The sequence below is a fragment of the Schistocerca gregaria genome, chromosome 4 (genome assembly GCF_023897955.1).
Source record: "Schistocerca gregaria isolate iqSchGreg1 chromosome 4, iqSchGreg1.2, whole genome shotgun sequence".
NCBI lineage: Eukaryota > Metazoa > Arthropoda > Insecta > Orthoptera > Acrididae > Schistocerca > Schistocerca gregaria.
The window spans coordinates 94,922,554-94,946,733 of record NC_064923.1 but is presented as its reverse complement, the minus strand read 5'-3'; the positions used below and the strand labels follow the sequence as shown (position 1 = coordinate 94,946,733).

Genomic DNA, 24,180 nt, shown 5'->3' with positions numbered 1-24,180 from the left:
AGATCAAGTGTTTGCCACGCTGGAACAAGTGCAAGATTCATAAATGGTGCTTTGTGGGCTTTTGCTTCAAAGAAGCTGGGGGATTTCCATGAAGAAATAAATGCAGCAAGTTACATCTCATGGTTTCAGGATAAACTTCTTCCAAATATTCCTCCCAAGTCTATCATAATGATAGACAATGCACCTTATCATTCTACTCAGGTGGGCGAAACACTGACTGTGTCAAATAGAAAAGACGATTTGTTAAGTTGGTTGCAGCGACATAATGTTCTTTGCACTGCTGAAATGAAAAAGGCAGAGCTGCTTCAGCTTGTTAAGCTTAACAAGCCACAAACTCTTGCATACCCAGTTGACAAAGTCGCTAGAGCTGCTGGTGACAAAGTTATTCATTTGCCACCATACCATTGCAAGTAAAATGCAATTGAGATTATTTAGGCTCAAGTGAAAGGAAATGTAGCAAGAAATAACATGCATCCACTTTTCTCACAAAGAAAAATGTTAAAATTGCTTCATCTAGTTTTGAATGAAATTACACCACATGTGGCGATCTGCAGTTCTACACACGAAAAAATCATTGAAGATGCTAGGGAGAGAGAAGGAATGTGGATATGGAAAACATTATTTTTAATCTTGATGAAGCAGATGATGATACGAGTGCGAGCAGCAGCTTTTAGGGCGAGATTTCAGCTAATTGTGCAATTTCCAGCACCTATTCCGACTATTATTTAATTAATAAGATAAATTTGTTAACATCGAGTATACATTTAAGTGTCAGAAAGTCATCTCTGAAAGTATTTGTATGGAGTGTAGCCATGTATGGAAGTGAAACATGGACAATAAATAGTTTGGACAAGAAGAGAATAGAAGCTTTTGAAATGTGGTGCTACAGAAGAATGCTGAAGATTAGATGGGTAGATCACATAACTACTGTTGAAGTATTGAATAGAATTGGGGAGGAGTATGTGGCACAACTTGACAAAAAGGAGGGACCGGTTAGTAGGACATGTTCTGAGGCATCAAGGGATTACAAATTTACCATTGGAGGGCAGCGTGGAGGGTAAAAATCGTAGAGGGAGACCAAGAGATATATACACTAACCAGATTCAGAAGGGTGTGGGTTGCAGTAAGTACTGGGAGATGAAGAAGCTTGCACAGGATAGGGTAGCATGGAGAGCTGCATCAAACCAGTCTCAGGACTGAAGACCACCACAACAACAACAACAATTCCGACTATAAGGTGTGTCTCCTTTGCCGGATTAATGTAGTACATGACGAGTTCACAATTCAGTTATTCTTATTTAACATTCTCATGCAGAAACTTGATACTGCCTTCTTATGTAAAGTAAGAATTCGAAGAAACTTATTTCAGCATATATCATGAGTATTTGTTACATTTTTAGGGTAAGTGATACAACTTTGTAATATTTTTTGACACTGAACTACTGCAGTTTGGAGTGATTCCTCAATAGAATATTTATTACAAGAACAATCAGTGATAATTTTGTCAAAGGGTAATTAATATGTTGCCATAACTATTTATTCTCCAGTATTGCTTTATTTAACCATTAGTTTATTAAGATAAGCACACATATGTTTCTGAACATGTTTATAAGGTTTATTATGTCTGTCAGGAATGCACTGTTTTTAACAACTTAAGTTGAATTGCTGAATGGAACCAAGTAATGACACAACTATCGTTAATTAACATTGGAAATTTTAAGAAAAAATAAAAACTTGCAAATCTTGAATTCTATCATGGTAGCAACTCACTTTATAGATAAATATCCTTCCATAATAACGCTTCTTGCATGTGATATAAAACAAAAAAATTGAAAGGAAAGACACAGAATAAATTCAAAAAGTGTCAATCAAGTTTTCTGATCTTTCCTGCTGTCTGTGTCTAGTGGGACCAAATTCCATAACATTACAGTAAAACGAAGTAAATTATTGAGTACGAATTTGGTGATTCCTGTTTCATTCAGGTGCAAAAGACAGCTATCCAGGTGCGTGTTTCAGAAAAACTGAGTATCGGGACCGTATCAGCTGTTGTCACTATTGTCTGACAGAATTGGCAACAGTGAACAGCACAGCTGAACGCGTGCATCTGCAGAGTACCGTTCACATTTGACTTACTCAAATGGCCTACTGCTACAGCCGGCACTCAATGCTGATTGATGCTAGCACCAGGGATCATCATATTTCGGCTCGACTGTAGTTTGGGAGGTGGACAGATAGTAGGGGATGAGTGGGGGAAGATGCTGTAGTGTTGGCTGTGGGAGTGTGCACAGATGTAGCGGCTACAGGATGATGGGCTGCTAGGTGCAGCATCACAAGGTGTAGCTGGGAAGGAAAAGGGGGAGAGGAGAGATCCAGAGAAGGGAAAAGAACTAGACAGCTGTGCTAGAATGACAGAAGGTGTGTGTGAGGCTTGATTGCGAGCAGGGAAATGGATAGAGGCAGGTAGAGGACAGGAAATAGTAACAGTTTAAGCCAGGGAGTTTATAAGAATGAAGAATATATTACAGGGAGAGTCCCCACCAGCAAAACTCAAAAAGGATGGTTTTGGAGATGAAAACCCAGATGGCATGAGCTATGCAGCATTCTCTGAAGTTAAACACAACTTGATGAATGGCATGCTTGATAGCTGGGTGCTCCAGTGACGTCTTTGCCAATATTTGGCAGTGGCCATTCATACAGACAGACAGACAGCTTGTTAGTGGTCATCCTTCAAACTATTTTTCCTCCCATCCCACTCCATTGGCAATAGTACTTTGCCATCCAACCAACCTTTGCAAAATCCTTGTCCATCTCTAATCGCTTTTGCTCCCAAACCCTTGCCCCACAGCTCATACTCCTCTAAAGTACTGCGATGTAAGACTGTTCCGTACATCTTCCAATTAACACCTACTCCAGTCCTGTCACAGGCATCCTGTACCCCACCAAAGGCAGCACTACCTGTGAAAGCAGCCATGTGATCTACCAACTTAGCTTTGGCCACTGTGTGGCATTCTATGTGGGCACATTCACTAACAAGCTGTCTGCAGATGAATGGCCACCACTAGTCGACAACTGGGCCATCCAATTTTTGAGCGAGCTGCCCAACATGGTATGCTTTTCTGAACTGTGTAAGTGGAAACTCTCCCTCCAATATATCCTTTGTTCCCAAAAGCAGTCTGGCCTCAACCAATGTTAGTCAGCTATATCTTCAAAGGGGGCATACTTGATAACCACTAATAAGACAGATAAACAAGAACTAGGTTTTATTATGACAACAGTAGAATGATTTAGTAACAAAGGAGAAACTCTTTTCAATTAAAAACAATACAACTTCTCAGACACTAACAAGAACACTAACTGAATCACACAGGGAATAAATGTTGTTCAATGTGAAGACTATGCCACTGATAATCCCTAATGAAAAAGGTTGAGTGTTTGGTATAGTTGGCCGACAGGTAGATCTCGAGATATAGCTGGAAAGTTGTAGGTCCAGCTGTGGTGGCTTCTGATGAGGCTCTGGCTGATGGGCTGCTAACAACTGGTACATGATTGGCCCAGAGCTTTGGGGGATGGTACTGCCCTATATAGCTGGGACACAGAGGAATTCATACCAGTTCATTTCCTCACACGATACAGCAGAGGAAATAGGTCCCTGGTACGGAGGACCTCTGGGAGCCCTTCTCCTCCTACCTGTTTTCCTTGTTGCGATAGACGCAGTTCTCGTAGGCAAAGCCTTGTGCATATGGAACCCTGTAATGCTTCTGTGTCCAAGAAGTTGCTGATCCCTTTACGCAAATGTATGGCGCATGGCATAATCCCCTGTCCTCCACCTTCGATATCCCCTTCCCGGTTCCCACTCCAGCTTCACAGATGTTTATCCTCCTCCCCTCTCCCTCCCGTATATTCCTGCATAGTCCATTCCCTTTCTCTGTTTTACTCTTTAATCACTCCACCAACATCAACCCCGTTGCCACCCACCTCCCAATACCAATACTCCAACTGTCCTGTCCCCATAACATCCCTGCACACCCACAGGCAGCACTACAGCATCTTTGCCCCCACTTGCTCTGCTATCCTTTCCCTTCTGTACCCCATGCTTCTTACATTACTGCCTCTGCTCACTCCAGCTAAGATTGCCATTTCCCACAGATGAGCCTCCGCACACTGAGATAACAATTGCCATAGCTGTGAGTGTGAGTGTGCGTGCTTGCGTGCACATTTGCCTCTCAGCACCTCCTCTATGTGGTGAGTAGCGATCTATCCTGTTTCATACTGTTGAATGTGTAAACTTCTACAGACCTCACCAAAACCATTTCATAGAAATGAGGTAAATTTCGTAAGTGTCTGCCACAGTTATCTGTGTTTATATTCAAACAAAAAATCAAATCTTTTCTGATAGATCCTCCAGTGAAACATGGTATATGATAAGTAGAAGGTACCAAAATACTGTTATACACAATGCAGAGGAAGTGTGTAGGGACAACTGCTATGTCCTGTTTGTATTCTTTCATGTGGATGATGTATCCCACTTCTATCAATAAATATTGAAGAGACCTTCTGTTAAACGGTGGCCATGAAAACTTAATATTCATTCATAATTTGTGAAAATTATTAATGGAAATTCACTAATTATGTTGCAACATTATTTGAGAAATATACAAAATCATTTTTATTCTTGAGCCTGTTAAGTCAAATGATATGAAAACTGGGCATTATGAGATGAACAAAACACATTTTACGTTTTAAGAATATCACAATTACTGAAAGTACATGAAATCTTACATTTTGCATATTTAATATATATGTCCATTCAGCTGGATACATATTGACTTGCTTTATTTGCTTCTGATAGCAGTTGGCATTTATCTTTGTACAGATAGCCACAATTCTGGAAAACGTGGCAAAACAGTTCTTGTTCTACATAGAACACACAGACAGCCTGTGTACATTAAATATCCAAAACTGCTAATCCGTCTTCAAGCCCACAAGCTGCTCACTAACTTCCCACAGCTTTTTAGAAACAGATGGCTCTACACTCTTCTTGGACCTGTATAGCTTGCAGTCACGATACATAAGTCCCGATTCATTTTCCAATTCCTCAGATGTGGCACAATGTAAAATTGTTTGTGCACCCTACAAATAAAATTAGGTAGAAAAAGATTAAATAATTTTGTCTCATACCTTTTTGTATCCCATTGGATTTTATATGTAATTTATTGATGGTACTTACTTTAGTTGGGGTCCTCATGAAGAAAAAAGCCACTGGTGCAAACAATATGTAATGGAACCATTTTATAGGAGTACTTCGGAATAGCCCTGTGTACACAAGCCCTGGACACAGGGTGTACACATTTACACCAGTGCCTTTCAATTTCTCAGCCAATTCTGTGCAAAACAATACATTTGCAAGCTTTGAATTATTGTAGCCAGGATTCATTCGGCTTTTACCTCGGGACCATTTTTTACCATCCAAGTTATCCAATTCTATATTTCCTTTTTCATGCAGTGTAGAGGAAACAATAACGATCCTGCAAAAGAAAATAAAATTTAATGAAACCAGTCATTTACTAAAATAATTACAATACATAGATAGCCAAAATATTGTGATAGTCATCAACAGAAAGGCTGTAGGAATCTAGTTACATTTAGTACAAAAGAAAAGTATTCTACATTGCTGCATCAGGTAATATGATACACCAGCACAAGAATGAAGAAATCACTTTTTTCAGTTCATTTGGCCTTTGGGATGTACATATTTCCTGCATAAAAATATTATTTCTTTAGAGATCAAACGCTGAAACTTCAGATCCCCAAAAGTGTTACAAATATCTAGAATTCCAGAGCAAGAGGTGAGATCAAAGGTTTCAGCAGTTCAGCTTGCAGTCATTGTATTATGATACACAATATTTGTAGTGGATATTTAAATTTTTTGAATCATTCATTAGATGTGATTAATAGTAGGTGGGCTACTGGTAAAGTGACATGAAAATGGAGATACTTTCCAGACAACTCTTATAAAATATTTTAAGAATATGCAGTCTGGTCTAAGCTGCCAGAGCTGGTGGTCATGAGTGGGCGAGGTGTACTTGCTTGAGCACACAAATGTGTGCATTTCTTTTTTGCTAATGAAGGCTGTTGCCGACAGCTTTGTGCAAGTGTCTCTTAATTGTGCCTGTCTGCAAATTAACATGTCGTCCTTATGGTAAGTGACAATCTATCTTTTCCTACATTGATGATATCCTTATTATAATATAGTAGTCAAAATACTGGCGAGTAGCAATTTATCCTTATCATAATATAATAGAAACAATGCCTAATAAACAGATGTCAATAAAATTGTAGTGTTAATCTCTCTCTCTCTCTCTCTCTCTCTCTCTCTCTCTCTCTCTCTCTCTCTCAAGACAGAAGATATTCAGTTCCTCATATTGGAGGAGTTACACTGTTAATATTCAGTTCTGCACATTGAGAAAAACTTAAGTACTAATACTAGAGGAAGAAGTTGTTTTTGTAATCTGATGGGGTATTGAGGATGAGGAATCTTAGGAATCCTTTATTGCTGTTTGATTTATTTCACATCATTGGTGTGTAAAGAGATATCCTTTATTGGTGTAACAAGACATCCTTTATTGGTATTTGCTTTATTTCTTGCCATTGGTGGAAACAGGCGATTGAGATAGGGGTGGCAGTTGTGGTGTAGCACTGTTTACTAGCTTCCTGGTGGTGGCTGAGGTGTGCCAGTACCTTGTACGCCTGTGGCTGCCGTGGTCTCCTGCATGGCTGTGAGGGTTGCTTTGTGAAAATTGTCATCCCGTAGTGCTGTTACAGCTGCTGTCTTTGCTCTTCATGTTGCTGAGTAACTTCGCTATTTTTTCGCAGCTCTAATATTCCTCCTCAAGGCTTTTTCCGCATTACGTGGACTTCTTGAAATATCAGTTTGTTGGACATAATTGGTTACCCCACCTTACCTACAAACACCAGCCCATGTGCAGCAAAATCCAATTTACTATGGAGATAGAAGGATATGGATGCTGCCTTTCCTTGCTGTGGGTGTTTAATGAAAGCCTGATGATAAACTTGGCTATGGAGTATAGAGAAATCCACCAGCACGGACAGATACCTGAACGCCTCCTTCCATCATTGCCCTACACAGAAGAAACCAGCCATCCACACTTTAACCGAGAGGTCCTAGAAGATCAGTAATGAAGAACATCTGAAGATGGAATTACCTTCAGTCTTTCTTTGGAGCCAATGGGTATGAGATGAAGATGATAGATAAAATTATGGTGGCAAAGAATGAAGATAACAGAGAAAAGCAGGAAGTACAAAACGTTGCCCTGTTAACATAAATGCAAGGGATCACTGAATGAGTGGTAAAAATTCTCCGTTGAGAAGGTATTGCACCAATTTTGCTTAGGAAGGCTTCGGCCGATAGGTACATGTGTAACAGTCTTTTCTTTGTGCCTGTCTGTGGCCCAACATCTCATCTTTTTGATGAGTAGCGATCTATTCTATTATTAATATCATTGAATTAATATGAGAGCAGACTTAGAAGGTGGTAATATTTATTTCTTATTAAAACTACTCAGGGTTGGAAGTGGATCAATACTACATAAGCATAGTAACATTATGCCAACAACTGATCCTCTAATTTCTAATCTGTCCTAATGTCAATGATCTTTTATAGAAGACATACCACAGGTTTTATGAAAGAGCAATTTTAAAACTCTGAAACATTCCTGCATCTGAAGTAAACAACATTATTTTGGAAAAGTATAGGTTAACCAATCAATCGATGCTGTAGTCACCCACTGAAGATGCAGTTCAATATCCACAAGAATTTCTAAATTCACTGCCTGCAGCTGGTCTTCCACCACACAGTTTGAGGTTTAAGGTCAGCATTCCTCTAATACTGCTATGGCATCTCAATCTCTGAAACCTTGTAGTGGCTTCCATCTGCAGATTAACGCTATGAGAAGTAATGTCATAGAAGCTATTATTCTCTCACAGGTGTAGCAGCAGGAAGGTCATTCCCGTACACTGTATACCACTGACCCCAAAAAAATTTGGAGGAGGAGGAGGAGATCAGTGTTTAATGTCATTTGAGATGGAGCACAAGCTCAGATTAGGGAAGAATGGGGAAGGAAATTCGCCATGCCCTGTCGAAGAAACCATCCCAACATTTTCCGGATGCGATTTAGGGAAATCATGGAAAACCTAAATCAGGATGGCTGGATGCGGGTTTGAATCGTCATCTTCTTGAGTGCAAGTCCAGTGTGCTACCCACTGCGCCATCTCACTCTGTAACCTTGGTAACTTCATCTCCCAGTACCTACTGCAACCTACATCCTTCTGAATTTGCTTAGTGTATTCATCTCTTGGTCTCCCTCTACGATTTTTACCCTCCACACTGCCCTCCAATACTAAACTGGTGATCCCTTGATGTCTCAGAACATGTCCTACCAACCGATCCCTTCTTCTAGTCAAGTTGTGCCACAAACTTCTCTTCTCCCCAGTCCTATTCAATACTTCCTCATTAGTTATGTGGTCTACCCATCTAATCTTCAGCATTCTTCTGTAGCACCACATTTCGAAAGCTTCTATTCTCTTCTTGTCCAAACTATTTATCGTCCATGTTTCACTTCCATACATGGCTATACTCCATACAAATACTTTCAGAAATGACTTCCTCACACTTAAATCAATACTCGATGTTAACAAATTTCTCTTCTTCAGAAATGCTTTCCTTGCCATTGCCAGTCTACATTTTATATCCTCTCTACTTCGACCATCATCAGTTATTTTGCTCCCCAAATAGCAAAACTCCTTTACTACTTTAAGTGTCTCATTTCCTAATCTAATTCCCTCAGCATCATCCGACTTAATTCGACTACATTCCATTATCCTCGTTTTGCTTTTGTTGATGTTCATGTTATATCCTCCTTTCAAGACACTGTCTATTCCATTCAACTGCTCTTCCAAGTCCTTTGTTGTCTCTGACAGAATTACAATGTCATCGGCGAAACTCAAAGTTTTTATTTCTTCTCCATGGATTTTAATACCTACTCCAAATTTTTTTGTTTCCTTTACTGCTTGCTCAATATACAGATTGAATAACATCAGGGATAGGCTACTACACTGTCTCACTCCCTCCCCAACCACTGCTTCCCTTTCATGCCCCTCGACCCTTATAACTGCCATCTGGTGTACAAATTGTAAATAGCCTTTCGCTCCCTGTATTTTACCCCTGCCACACTCAGAATCTGTATTCCAGTCAACATTCTCAAAAGCTTTCTCTAAGCCTACAAATGCTAGAAACGTAGGTTTGCCTTTTCTTAATCTTTCTTCTAAGATAAGTCGTAAGGTCAGTATTGCCTCACGTGTTCCAGTATTTCTACGGAATCCAAACTGATCTTCCCTGAGGTCGGCTTCTACTAGTTTTTCCATTCGTCTGTAAAGAATTCGTGTTAGTATTTTGCAGCTGTGGCTTATTAAACTGATTGTTCGGTAATTCTCACATCTGTCAGCACCTGCTTTCTTTGGGATTGGAATTATTATATTCTTCTTGAAGTCTGAGGGTATTTCGCCTGTTTAATACATCTTGCTCACCAGATGGAAGAGTTTTGTCAGGACTGGCTCTCCCAAGGCCGTCAGTAGTTCTAATGGAATGTTGTCTACTCCCGGGGCCTTGTTTCGACTCAGGTCTTTCAGTGCTCTGTCAAATTCTTCACGCAGTATCATATCTCCCATTTCGTCTTCATCTACATCCTATTCCATTTCCATAATATTGTCCTCAAGCACATCGCCCTTGTATAGACCCTCTATATACTCCTTCCACCTTTCTGCTTTCCCTTCTTTGCTTAGAACTGGGTTTCCATCTCAGCTCTTGATGTTCATACAAGTGGTTCTCTTATCTCCAAAGGTCTCTTTAATTTTCCTGTAGGCAGTATCTATCTTACCCCTAGTGAGATAAGCCTCTACATCCTTACATTTGTCCTCTAGCCATTTTGCATTTCCTGTCGATCTTATTTTTGAGACTTTTGTATTCCTTTTTGCCTGCTTCATTTACTGCATTTTTATATTTTCTTCTTTCATCAATTAAATTCAATATTTCTTCTGTTACCCAAGGATTTCTACTAGCCCTCGTCTTTTTACCTACTTGATCCTCTGCTGCCTTCACTACTTCATCCCTCAGAGCTACCCATTCTTCTTCTACTGTATTTCTTTCCCCCATTCCTGTCAATTTTTCCCTTATGCTCTCCCTGAAACTCTGTACAACCTCTGGTTCTTTCCTTTTATCCAGGTCCCATCTCCTGAAATTTCCACCTTTTTGCAGTTCTTCAGTTTTAATCTACAGGTCATAACCAATGATTGTGGTCAGAGTCCACATCTGCCCCTGGAAATGTCTTACAATTTAAAACCTGGTTCCTAAATCTCTTGTCTTACCATTATATAATCTATCTGATACCTTTTAGTATTTCCTGGGTTCTTCCATGTATACAACCTTCTTTCATGATTCTTAAACCAAGTTTTAGCTATGATTACGTTGTGTTCTGGGCAAAATTCTACCAGGCGGTTTCCTCTTTCATTTCTTAGCCCCAATCCATATCCACCTACTACATTTCCTTCTCTCCCTTTTCCTACACTCTAATTCCAGTCGCCCATGACTATTAAATTTTCGTCTCCCTTCACTATCTGATTAATTTCTTTTATTTCATCATACATTTCTTCTATTTCTTCGTCATCTGCAGAGCTAGTTGGCATATAAACTTGTACTACTGTAGTAGGTGTGGGCTTCGTATGAATTCAGGCAGTGTACTAATTTAGACTCAATGCTCTTTCTATGTCAGTAGCTCAGTATGTATTTGTTTGTATGTCTGGAGTATGGTTTAGTGTGATTTTCAGTTACTACACAGAACCAATCTATTTATAAATGGTAGATTTCAGTATTGTCAAGTTGATCAGCTCTGCATTGATGCAAAGTACGCAGTTCTACACCACCCTCCATAGCACTGCAGAAGAACAGTGCCTTATAATCCATTTTCTGGACACTGAAGATGTACCAGGAGGCAGGAATCCATAGATGATTTTTAGTGCAGTACAAAGACAATGTTTTACCTTGATGAAGTGCTACCAGTGGATTTAACAGTTCAAAAGCTGTTCCATAACTGTGTAGGACAGGAAACCAGAACATCCACCCACCCACTACTGATGCCAACAATGAGAAAATTCATACTTTCAGTCTGAGAAACCGACAGGTGACGAATCATGAAGTCACAAACCATATGTAAAATCATGCTTTAGCATGTGAAATAATGTGCAACATTCTCAAATTTGATAAAGTCTGTGAAAGATGCATGCCAAAATAATTCTGTGAACACTATGAAAGCAACTGACTGAAAATCTGTCCGTACCTACTAGACCATCATCATGATGAAAGCAAAGTGAATCATCACTCGAGATGAAACGAGTAATCGACACTTTCCTTCATACAGTGCTTTGACAAGCATGGAATGGATACATATGGAATCTTCAGATAAAACGACAGTCAACATCTGCAGTAGTAGTGATGCTCTCAGTTTTTCAGAACTTTCAAGTGGCAATTCTGGAACGTTACCTACAAAAAGGAATCAGTTGTCACAGTGCATGTTACAGACACTGAAGCAGCAAATGGAATCAAATTATTGGTGTTGTTCTTTTTACCACACGACCCTGTGAGTTCACATACTTTTCCTCCACAATTCAAAAACTTCATTTCAATATGTTGAAGCCCCCTGTTTTGAGTTCCAGTCGCATCCCAATGTATTAACATTTATTAGATGCCCTCAAAGATGCATTAAGAGGCTACTGACTTGCCTCTAAGAAGTAGTGCATGTACAACTACATCTACAAACATACTCTGCAAACCATTGTGAAATGCATGGCAGGGTATATTCAGCATTGTATCACATGTATCACCTCCCCCATGAACCATGGACCTTGCCGTTGGTGGGGAGGCTTGCGTGCCTCAGCGATACAGATGGCCGTACCTTAGGTGCAACCACAACGGTGGGGTATCTGTTGAGAGGCCAGACAAACGTGTGGTTCCTGAAAAGGGGCAGCAGCCTTTTCAGTAGTTGCAGGGGCAACAGTCTGGATGATTGACTGATCTGGCCTTGCAACATTAACCAAAACGGCCTTGCTGTGCTGGTACTGCGAACAGCTGAAAGCAAGGGGAAACTACAGCCGTAATTTTTCCCGAGGACATGCAGCTTTACTGTATGATTAAATGATGATGGCATCCTCTTGGGTAAAATATTCCGGAGGTAAAATAGTCCCCCATTCGGATCTCCGGGCAGGGACTGCTCAGGAGGATGTCGTTATCAGGAGAAAGAAAACTGGCGTTCTACGGATCGGAGCGTGGAATGTCAGATCCCTTAATCGGGCAGGTAGGTTAGAAAATTTAAAAAGGGAAATGGATAGGTTAAAGTTAGATATAGTGGGAATTAGTGAAGTTCGGTGGCAGGAGGAACAAGACTTCTGGTCAGGTGACTACAGGGTTATAAACACAAAATCAAATAGGGGTAATGCAGGAGTAGGTTTAATAATGAATAGGAAAATAGGAATGCGGGTAAGCTACTACAAACAGCATACTGAACGCATTATTGTGGCCAAGATAGATACGAAGCCCACACCTACTACAGTAGTACAAGTTTATATGCCAACTAGCTCTGCAGATGATGAAGAAATTGAAGAAATGTACGATGAAATAAAAGAAATTATTCAGATAGTGAAGGGAGACGAAAATTTAATAGTAATGGGTGACTGGAATTCGAGTGTAGGAAAAGGGAGAGAAGGAAACATAGTAGGTGAATATGGATTGGGGCTAAGAAATGAAAGAGGAAGCCGCCTAGTAGAATTTTGCACAGAGCACAACTTAATCATAGCTAACACTTGGTTTAAGAATCATGAAAGAAGGTTGTATACGTGGAAGAACCCTGGAGATACTAAAAGGTATCAGATAGATTATATAATGGTAAGACAGAGATTTAGGAACCAGGTTTTAAGTTGTAAGACATTTCCAGGGGCAGATGTGGACTCTGGCCACAATCTGTTGGTTATGACCTGTAGATTAAAACTGAAGAAACTGCAAAAATGTGGGAAATAAAGGAGATGGGACCTGGATAAACTGAAAGAACCAGAGGTTGTACAGAGTTTCAGGGAGAGCATAAGGGAACAATTGACAGGAATAGGGGAAAGAAATACAGTAGAAGAAGAATGGGTAGCTCTGAGGGATGTAGTAGTGAAGGCAGCAGAGGATAAAGTAGGTACAAAGACGAGGGCTGCTAGAAATCCTTGGGTAACAGAAGAAATATTGAATTTAATTGATGAAAGGAGAAAATATAAAAATGCAGTAAATGAAGCAGGCAAAAAGGAATACAAACGTCTCAAAAATGAGATCGACAGGAAGTGCAAAATGGCTAAACAGGGATGGTTAGAGGACAAATGTAAGGATGTAGAAGCTTATCTCACTAGGGGTAAGATAGATACTGCCTACAGGAAAATTAAAGAGACCTTTGGAGAGAAGAGAACCAAGTGTATGAATATCAAGAGCTCAGATGGCAGCCCAGTTCTAAGCAAAGAAGGGAAGGCAGAAAGGTGGAAAAGTATATAGAAGGTTTATACAAGGGCTATGTACTTGAGGACAATATTATGGAAATGGAAGAGGATGTAGACGAAGACGAAATGGGAGATACGATACTGCGTGAAGAGTTTGACAGAGCACTGAAAGACTTGAGTCGAAACAAGGCCCCCGGAGTAGACAACATTCCATTAGAACTACTGACGGCCTTGGGACAACCAGCCCTGAGAAAACTCTACCAACTGGTGAGCAAGATGTATGAGACAGGCGAAATACCCTCAGACTTCAAGAAGAATATAATAATTCCAATCCCAAAGAAAGCAGGTGCTGACAGATGTGAAAATTACCGAACAATCAGTTTAATAAGCCACGGCTGCAAAATACTAACACGAATTCTTTACAGACGAATGGAAAAACTGGTAGATGCAGACCTCGGGGAGGATCAGTTTGGATTCCGTCGCAATGTTGGAACATGTGAGGCAATACTGACCTTACGACTTATCTTAGAAGAAAGATTAAGAAAAGGCAAACCTACGTTTCTAGCATTTGTAGACTTAGAGAAAGCTTTTGACAATGTTGACTGGAATACTCTTTTTCAAATTCTAAAGGGGGCAGGGGTAAAATACAGGGAGCGAAAGGCTATTTATAATTTGTACAGAAACCAGATGGCAGTCATAAGAGTCGAGGTGCATGAAAGGGAAGCAGTGGTTGGGAAAGGAGTGAGACAGGGTTGTAGCCTCTCCCCGATGTTATTCAATCTGTATATTGAGCAAGCAGTAAAGGAAACAAAAGAAAAATTTGGAGTAGGTATTAAAATTCATGGAGACGAAGTAAAAACTTTGAGGTTTGCCGATGACATTGTAATTCTGTCAGAGACGGCAAAGGACTTGGAAGAGCAGTTGAACGGAATGGACAGTGTCTTGAAAGAAGGATATAAGATGAACATTAACAAAAGCAAAACGAGGATAATGGAATGTAGTCAAATTAAATCGGGTGATGCTGAGGGAATTAGATTAGGAAATGAGACACTTAAAGTAGTAAAGGAGTTTTGCTATTTAGGAAGTAAAATAACTGATGATGGTCGAAGTAGAGAGGATATAAAATGTAGACTGGCAATGGCAAGGAAAGCGTTTCTGAAGAAGAGAAATTTGTTAACATCGAATATAGATTTATGTATCAGGAAGTCGTTTCTGAAAGTATTTGTTTGGAGTGTAGCCATGTATGGAAGTGAAACATGGACGATAACTAGTTTGGACAAGAAGAGAATAGAAGCTTTCGAAATGTGGTGCTACAGAAGAATACTGAAGATAAGGTGGATAGATCACGTAACTAATGAGGAGGTATTGAATAGGATTGGGGAGAAGAGAAGTTTGTGGCACAACTTGACTAGAAGAAGGGATCGGTTGGTAGGACATGTTTTGAGGCATCAAGGGATCACAAATTTAGCATTGGAGGTCAGCGTGGAGGGTAAAAATCGTAGAGGGAGACCGAGAGATGAGTACACTAAGCAGATTCAGAAGGATGTAGGTTGCAGTAGGTACTGGGAGATGAAGCAGCTTGCACAGGATAGAGTAGCATGGAGAGCTGCATCAAACCAGTCTCAGGACTGAAGACAACAACGACACATCACATGTTGTGTTTTCTTCCTTTTCTACACATACTGGGTGACCAAAAAGTCAGTATAAATTTGAAAACTTAATAAACCATGGAATAATGTAGATAGAGAGGTAAAAATTTATACACATGCTTGGAATGACATGGGGTTTTATTAGAACAAAAAACTAAGTTGACAAAATGTCCGACAGATGGTGCTGGAGAGCAAAATGTCAGTGCCTGCGCATGACAATAGTGTATAAAAGGAGCTGTAATAAGAGAGAGAATCAGATAAGCCAGCAGTCGCAGCATGTTGACGTTACCTGAAAAAGGTGCTTTTAGTGAAGCTGTATTATGAGAATGGGGAATGTGTTAGTTCAGTGTCATGATCCTATCACCATAGAAAGGCGATTCAAATGGGTAAAGGTCCGTTGACAAATGCAGTTGTGGCAAGAATGATTTCGAACATAATGCTACTGAGACAGCTCAGGAAGAAATAGAGACTGTAGCGGGTTTGTCTATGCACGGGGAAGTCAGCGCTCGTGCAGTCGCACATCGCACTGGCATTCCATACACTACTGTTTGGTTGGCACTTTGGCGTACCCACCGATGCTATCTGTATAAAATCCATCGGCAACATAAACTGTTACCTGGCAATTTAGTGAAGCAGAAGGCATTTGCGGTGTGGGCATTTCAAAAGATGACAATTGGTTGAGTAACATGTTGTGGACCAACGAAGCTAATTTCACTCTCCGAGGGTCTGCCAACGCCCACAATTGCAGAATTTAGGCTGCCAAAAATCCTAGAACTGTCGTGGAAACTCCATTGCACCACAAAAAAGTCATGGTATGGGATGCATTTACCACATCTACTGTTATCGGGCCTTTTTTCTTTGAGGAAATGTGTGATTCTGGTTTTGTAACTGCTAACATGACGGGTGAGAGGTACGCCAATATGTTACGGAATCGCACCATCCCCAGCCTGGCTGATAAACACCTGCTGGAATGTACAATGTTTATGCAGGATGGCGCTCCACCCCATATTGCTAGATGCGTAAAAGATCTCTTGCACATGTTGTTTGGTGATGATCGTGTGCTCAGCGGCCACTTTCGTCATGCTTGGCCTCCCAGGTCCCCAGACCTCAGTCCGTGATTGGCTTTGGGGTAGCCTGAAGTAGCAAGTGTATCGTGATCAACCGACATCTCTAGGGATGCTGAAAGACAACATCCGATGCTGAAAGACAACATCCGATGCCAATGCCTCACCATAACTCCGGACATGCTTTACAGTGCTGTTCACAACATTATTCCTCAACTACAGCTATTGTTGAGGAATGATGGTGGACGTATTGAGCATTTCCTGTAAAGATCATTATCTTTACTTTGTTATGCTAATTATTGCTATTCTGATCAGATGAACAGCCATCTGTCAGACATTTTTTGAACTTTGTGTTTTTTGGTTCTAATAAAACCCAGTCATTCCAAGCATGTGTGTCAATTTGTACCTCTCTATCTACATTATTCCGTGATTTATTCAGTTTTCAAATTTATACTGACTTTTTGATCAACCGGTATATTGAGTGCTGGTAGAATGATTACTTAAATACCTCTGTGTGCTGTAATTAGTATTATTTTGTCCTCATGGTCCCTTGAAAGTTGCAAGTAGAATTTCACAGGATAATTGGCGTCTATCCTCAAGAATACACCAATTCAGGTATATCTGTGATGATCTTCAGGGAGTCAAACTTGTTATCCTTTGCGTTAATCTTTTTGGATGTTCACTATCACCTTTTAGTTATATTTGGTATGGGACCAACACACTTGAGCAATATTCCGAGATGGGAGATGCAAGTGATTTGTAGGGAGATGCAAGTGATTTGTAAGCAGTCTCTTTACAGACACTCTCTCTCTCTCTCTCTCTCTCTCTCTCTCTCTCTCTCTCTCTCTCTCTCTCTCTCTCTCTCTGCAGTCTCAGGCAGTGTAGTTTCGGTTGCCTGCGACTGCAGTCGTGTGTGAGTTGCATTTTGCGTGTGTGTGTGTGTGCACCCACGTATGTGTGCCTATTGTTGACGAAGGCCTTTGACTGAAAGCTTTAAGTGTGAAAATCTTTTTGTTGTGCTTATGAGCAACTCAGCAGCATCTCCACTATATGGTGAGTAGCAACTTTCCTTAGCATTATATTGATCATTCCATTTAATATCCCTACAAACTGCTGTACCTAGGCATTTCTATGAGTTGACTGATACTAACTGTGGATCATGGAAATTGTAATCATACGATACACCTTCTTCTGTTTTGTGGTTTGCATAATTGTACACTTCTGTACAATTAAAACAAACTGGTAAGCTTTATGCCACTTTGAAAACTTAACTTGTTGAATATTTCTGCAAATTATTCCAGACTGTACTTTGTTACAGATAATTGCATCATCTGTGAAAAATTTAGGTAACTATTAATGTCATCTACCAGGTCATTAATATACAACATGAACAGCAATGGTTCCAACACACTTCCCTGGGCCACAGTTGAGGTTACTTCTACTTCTTTCAATAAATACATCCAGAATAACATGCTGCTTCTGGCACTTTCAATCAATCGTGAGGCAGCAATTGCTTGCAGTGTTCAACATGAATATGGGGTGTGTACTGCAGTGGACTTTGTACATTTGCAGCCTCAGGACTGATTGAAAATGTCAAAGAAGCAACCATTAATAGCTATCCATAATAGTGGATGGTATGCACCACAGGGTTAAATAAAACAAAGATTATTAACATTCTGCATTTTTATTATTCAAGTCTACAGATTTATTACTCAACATAGTCACTGTGGTGACAAACATATTGCTCCCAGTGACAGACCATTTTGTTAATATTGTCACTGTAGAATGTTTGACTTTGTTGATGAGGACACACCCTCACATATAGAAGGAGATTTTCACTCTGCAGGAGAATGTGCGCTGATATGAAACTTCCTGGCAGATTAAAACTGTGTGCTGGACCGAGACTCGAACTCGGGACCTTTGCCTTTTGCGAGCAAGTGCTCTGCCATATGAGCTACCCAAGCATGACTCACGGGCCCGTCCTCACAGTTTTACTTCAGTATCTCATTTCCTACTTTCCAAACTTGCCAGCAAAAGGCAAAGGTCCTGAGTTCGAGTCTCGGTCCGGCACACAGTCTTAATCTGCTAGTGAATTTCACCCTCATCTCTGTTCGCACTGCTTCTTCACATTGCTATGAAAACTACACAGATGTAAATTTACTGGTGTGGCATTTTTTCCAGAGACTATATAAACATTCGTTGTATAAATGAAACTTCTTTTGCTTGCTAAATCCTATATTGCAACTAGAAAAAGACATATCAGTAAATAAAATAAAAGTAAACTGGTGCAGTTTATATGTATCTTCCTTAGAAAAGAAATGTTTGAATATGGAATTCAGCACTTCTGCTCAGAGCTCTTCAGGCATATGCTTAATAGACCATTTTATTTCTAATACTGGCCAGTAACCATATAGCCATTGGTAATGTTTACATTTGAAAGCTGCACAGGCTGTGTCGTGGGCAGGTGGTCCACAGAAATGTATCCAAGGAGCAGTGTGGGGGGAGGTGTCAAGATTTTGAAATAGTCTCTTACCCTTTATGCCTACGGGATTTAAGCTCATTGCCCGGAGACGTATTTACTAAAGAAGTCTTTTGTATAGATTTGTCAGCTGTCAGAGTAAATTTCTTGAGGTTCGTTGGTTGGCTTGTGGGGGTTGAGGGGACCAGACTACAAAGGCCATTGATCCCTTTTTCCGCAAGGCAGAAGAACAAGCAATGGAGATGACAAGGGACGACACAGAATAAGAAAGACACAGACGAGAAAAGAGGAATTAAACGCACACAGTATTACAGTGGATGGCTGGGAAAAAAAAAAAAAAAAAAAAAAAAAAAAAAAAAAAAAAAAAAAAAAAGGAAAAGGGAACAGATTACCACCAAGAGAGACACTAAAAAACCCAATCAAAAATTGTAGGCCAAAGGCCAGACTTCACACAAAAAAAGAAAAACCCTTAGATCGAGCGATAAAAGCCATCTGCTCGAATAAAATTAAAAACTAAGCCCGCCATTTCAGCGTCATGTGTTAAAAGTGCGCGAACCGTATTAGGCAGTGCAAACGTCAGCCTGAGTGCAGATAAAAGCAGACAGGCCAATAATATGTGGACCACTGTCAACGCTGATCCACAGCAACACAGAGGTGGATTCTCGCGGCGCAATAAGTGACTGTGTGTGTGTCAGCCCATAAGTGACTGTGTGTGTGTCAGCCCATAAGTGACTGTGTGTGTGTCAGCCCATAAGTGACTGTGTGTGTGTCAGCCCATAAGTGACTGTGTGTGTGTCAGCCCATAAGTGACTGTGTGTGTGTCAGCCCATAAGTGACTGTGTGTGTGTGTGTGTGTCAGCCCATAAGTGACTGTGTGTGTGTGTGTGTGTGTCAGCCCATAAGTGACTGTGTGTGTGTGTGTGTGTGTGTGTCAGCCCATAAGTGACTGTGTGTGTGTGTGTGTGTGTGTGTGTGTGTGTCAGCCCATAAGTGACTGTGTGTGTGTGTGTGTGTGTGTGTGTGTCAGCCCATAAGTGACTGTGTGTGTGTGTCAGCCCATAAGTGACTGTGTGTGTGTGTCAGCCCATAAGTGACTGTGTGTGTGTGTCAGCCCATAAGTGACTGTGTGTGTGTGTCAGCCCATAAGTGACTGTGTGTGTGTGTCAGCCCATAAGTGACTGTGTGTGTGTGTCAGCCCATAAGTGACTGTGTGTGTGTGTCAGCCCATAAGTGACTGTGTGTGTGTGTCAGCCCATAAGTGACTGTGTGTGTGTGTCAGCCCATAAGTGACTGTGTGTGTGTGTCAGCCCATAAGTGACTGTGTGTGTGTGTCAGCCCATAAGTGACTGTGTGTGTGTGTCAGCCCATAAGTGACTGTGTGTGTGTGTCAGCCCATAAGTGACTGTGTGTGTGTGTCAGCCCATAAGTGACTGTGTGTGTGTGTCAGCCCATAAGTGACTGTGTGTGTGTGTCAGCCCATAAGTGACTGTGTGTGTGTGTCAGCCCATAAGTGACTGTGTGTGTGTGTCAGCCCATAAGTGACTGTGTGTGTGTGTCAGCCCATAAGTGACTGTGTGTGTGTGTGTCAGCCCATAAGTGACTGTGTGTGTGTGTGTCAGCCCATAAGTGACTGTGTGTGTGTGTGTCAGCCCATAAGTGACTGTGTGTGTGTGTCAGCCCATAAGTGACTGTGTGTGTGTGTCAGCCCATAAGTGACTGTGTGTGTGTGTCAGCCCATAAGTGACTGTGTGTGTGTGTCAGCCCATAAGTGACTGTGTGTGTGTGTCAGCCCATAAGTGACTGTGTGTGTGTGTCAGCCCATAAGTGACTGTGTGTGTGTGTCAGCCCATAAGTGACTGTGTGTGTGTGTCAGCCCATAAGTGACTGTGTGTGTGTGTCAGCCCATAAGTGACTGTGTGTGTGTGTCAGCCCATAAGTGACTGTGTGTGTGTGTCAGCCCATAAGTGACTGTGTGTGTGTGTCAGCCCATAAGTGACTGTGTGTGTGTGTCAGCCCATAAGTGACTGTGTGTGTGTGTCAGCCAATAAGTGACTGTGTGTGTGTGTCAGCCAATAAGTGACTGTGTGTGTGTGTCAGCCAATAAGTGACTGTGTGTGTGTGTCAGCCAATAAGTGACTGTGTGTGTGTCAGCCAATAAGTGACTGTGTGTGTGTCAGCCAATAAGTGACTGTGTGTGTGTCAGCCAATAAGTGACTGTGTGTGTGTCAGCCAATAAGTGACTGTGTGTGTGTCAGCCAATAAGTGACTGTGTGTGTGTCAGCCAATAAGTGACTGTGTGTGTGTCAGCCAATAAGTGACTGTGTGTGTGTCAGCCAATAAGTGACTGTGTGTGTGTCAGCCAATAAGTGACTGAGTGTGTGTCAGCCAATAAGTGACTGAGTGTGTGTCAGCCAATAAGTGACTGAGTGTGTGTCAGCCAATAAGTGACTGAGTGTGTGTCAGCCAATAAGTGACTGAGTGTGTGTCAGCCAATAAGTGACTGAGTGTGTCAGCCAATAAGTGACTGGGTGTGTCAGCCAATAAGTGACTGAGTGTGTCAGCCAGTAAGTGACTGAGTGTGTCAGCCAGTAAGTGACTGAGTGTGTCAGCCAGTAAGTGACTGAGTGTGTCAGCCAGTAAGTGACTGAGTGTGTCAGCCAGTAAGTGACTGAGTGTGTCAGCCAGTAAGTGACTGAGTGTGTCAGCCAGGTGTGGCCAATGCGTAGCCAGCAGAGAGCAATTGAGTCCTTGTGAGAGCTCGCAAGGAGCAGCGCCGCACACATATAGACTCCTCAATGACTCGAAGTTTGTTGGGGGAAGGCAGGGTGTGCCATTCATCACACCGAGTACCAAGGGCTTTTTGCCGTTGGCCAGTATGTTGACACATTCACTACCTGGGATGCCAACATGACCCGGGGTCCACACAAAAACCACAGAGTGGCCGCAACGGGCAAGAGTATGGATGGACTCCTGGATAGCCATCACCAGACGAGAGCAAGGAAAACACTGGTCGATAGCTCGTAAACTACTCAGAGAGTCACTACAGATAACAGAGGACTCACTTGAGCGGGAGAGGATATACTCTAGGGTGCGAGAGATGGCTACAAGCTTTGCAGTAAAAACACTGCAGCCATCCAGCAATGAGCATTGTTCAGATTGTTCCCCAAGAGTAAAAGCATAACCAACTCGACCAGCAATAATCGAACCATCGGTATAGACTACAGCAGAGTAGGGAAATGCACGGCAAGGATGGAAAGAAAGCATCATCAGAGGGCCTCAGGAGAGACAGTCTTTCGAGCCTGGTGCCAAATCCAGCTGAAGGCACGAGCGGGCACACACCACAGGGGTATACATATGTGGGCCCGGAATGAGGTTGAAGAGGAAATTTCTTGAGGGAAATCATTTGCCCATCTAGGCTGTTTTTATTTTCACGATTAGCTGATATCTAATTTCTAATTTTCTCCCCTCAAGCATTTTTCAAGCTGTGTTACTCGCACCACAGTCAAAAATTGTAGCTATACAGCACCTTAAGCATAGTTTACACGATGTCACTAGGTTGCAGGCTACTGCGCTGCTGGCCACTGCAAATGCGCGTCGCGCGTTTTCGCAGGTCGGTGAAACTAAACACTTTCGGCGTGTTCCAACTTTGGCGACACTATTTGCATGAGTTTTGAGGTTGCGTGTGTTCGTAGAGAGTAGACAAACTGAAATATGAAGGGGGGAACCGAGAATAATGTTCGCTTTTTGGATATCTATGTTTTGATAGGTGTTTGTGGGATTTCAGTGATGGTGATTAGCAAAATAAGCAACATATTGCTGTCGCTGAGACCGTCATGTGCGATCATAACATGATGGTTTGACAATATCTTAGCTGCAGGGCAAAATTTATTGAGTTAGAAGCACATATACAGCTGAATTAATAAAAATATAAGCAAGGGTAATTCTAGCTGTGACAATGTTCTCGTCTACAAGACTAAAATCCCATCGTTTGATTCCACGCAACAAACTTTAACTCCACCACAACTCGTGCAACGTGCAGCTGCCATGCCAAAACTTTCATTTCAGAGACGGCGAAACTTAAGTGTATACTGGTGTCGCCGTGTCTACAGTCATATATGAAACCACTAGCGTGCAACTCATACTCCACAAATCTTTGTGGAGAAAGCAATATCTCTGGGCGTCCTTAATAAAGGTTTCTGAAGATCTTGCTATTTACCGGGACTGCTAAGTCAGGCGTGAATTCCTTAGCAAAAGAACAAAGAGACCCTCCTGATCGTATTAGTGTGCCAGCGTATAACACATTAAAATTCATTACTAATGACCGGATTATATGCATCACAAAAACCTTAAAGTATGCATGAAAAGTACTTAATAATGCATTAAAAGTGACGAAACATGCAAGATCAAATACTAAAAACAGATGGCAGTTACTGCGTGCATTATATTTCAAAGTTGAACCTGTGTATACCTGTTTCAAGGAAGAGCGCCGGCCCGAAAAATCGGTGCATTTAGAATGCTGATATATTCTGAATACTTTGTGGTATAGGTTAGGGAGGCGACCTTTCTGGGATTATTATCTGAAAATTTTGAAAATGGGGAATCATATCGTGTTTCAAGAATTGTCCCTTCTTTGCTATTACTGTCGGTAACAAGTGGATGCGATGCGAATGATTCGCCGCGAAACAGTCGATATACACGGGACCAATTTCGAGAAATATAGCACGCAAAGGGGTATCCTCAAAATATTCGTAATATTTTATTTAACAAACAACATACAATCATGAATTTTTTGAACAGCATTAGCTTTAATTCTATTGTACCAAAGCATCATTTACAATTTATTTCACATTTTTTCTACTATTGTAAACAAACGACCAAATAGTGTTCCAAATGTTCGGCACTAATATTGTCATCGATCACTCAAAACGTTTTGATAAGCAGAAACGGAGCGTTCTACATCAACTGAGGTAACAGGGCAATATTTGAATTTGGGTGATATGTTGGGACTTCTTGCTTCTGGTAAAAGTTCACCTGCCCCATTAATAAAACTCATCAATTTGGCACAACAGCTCTAAGCGTGGGTTATTGTTTAAAATGCTTTCACTTTTCTTCGAGTTTTCTGGGGAATACTTATGGCAATGAGGAATTCACTAGAATACTTTTATTCATTAACTGAATAGATCCATTCAATAGCAAACTGAGTTTCAAGCTTTTTAATACTGTAGGTATATGGGAAAAATGAGTGCTACAACAGCAATGTATTTTTTAATACCGGAATTATTAAAAGCTTCCTTGCACTGGCAAACTGCCAAAGTCTCTGCACTATCAGTCCTTTATTACCCATGTAATGGCCTCGAAATGTTCGTTGTAAATCAACACAGCTTCGACCCACGTA

The 24,180-nt window shown here is 41.2% G+C and overlaps 1 protein-coding gene across 1 annotated transcript in view; it reads right to left on the bottom strand.

Moving 5' to 3' along the window:
• Positions 1-4,773: 4,773 nt before the first annotated feature.
• Positions 4,774-24,180, bottom strand: part of LOC126365877 (retinol dehydrogenase 11-like) — a 51,124-nt gene continuing 31,717 nt past the window's right edge. The window contains exons 3-4 of the mRNA XM_050008574.1: positions 5,228-5,525; positions 4,774-5,130 (exon numbers count right to left, since the gene is read on the bottom strand). Of these exons, the coding sequence (XP_049864531.1) occupies positions 4,963-5,130; positions 5,228-5,525 (466 nt within the window). The 3' untranslated portion in view covers positions 4,774-4,962. The remainder of the gene's footprint in view (positions 5,131-5,227; positions 5,526-24,180) is intronic.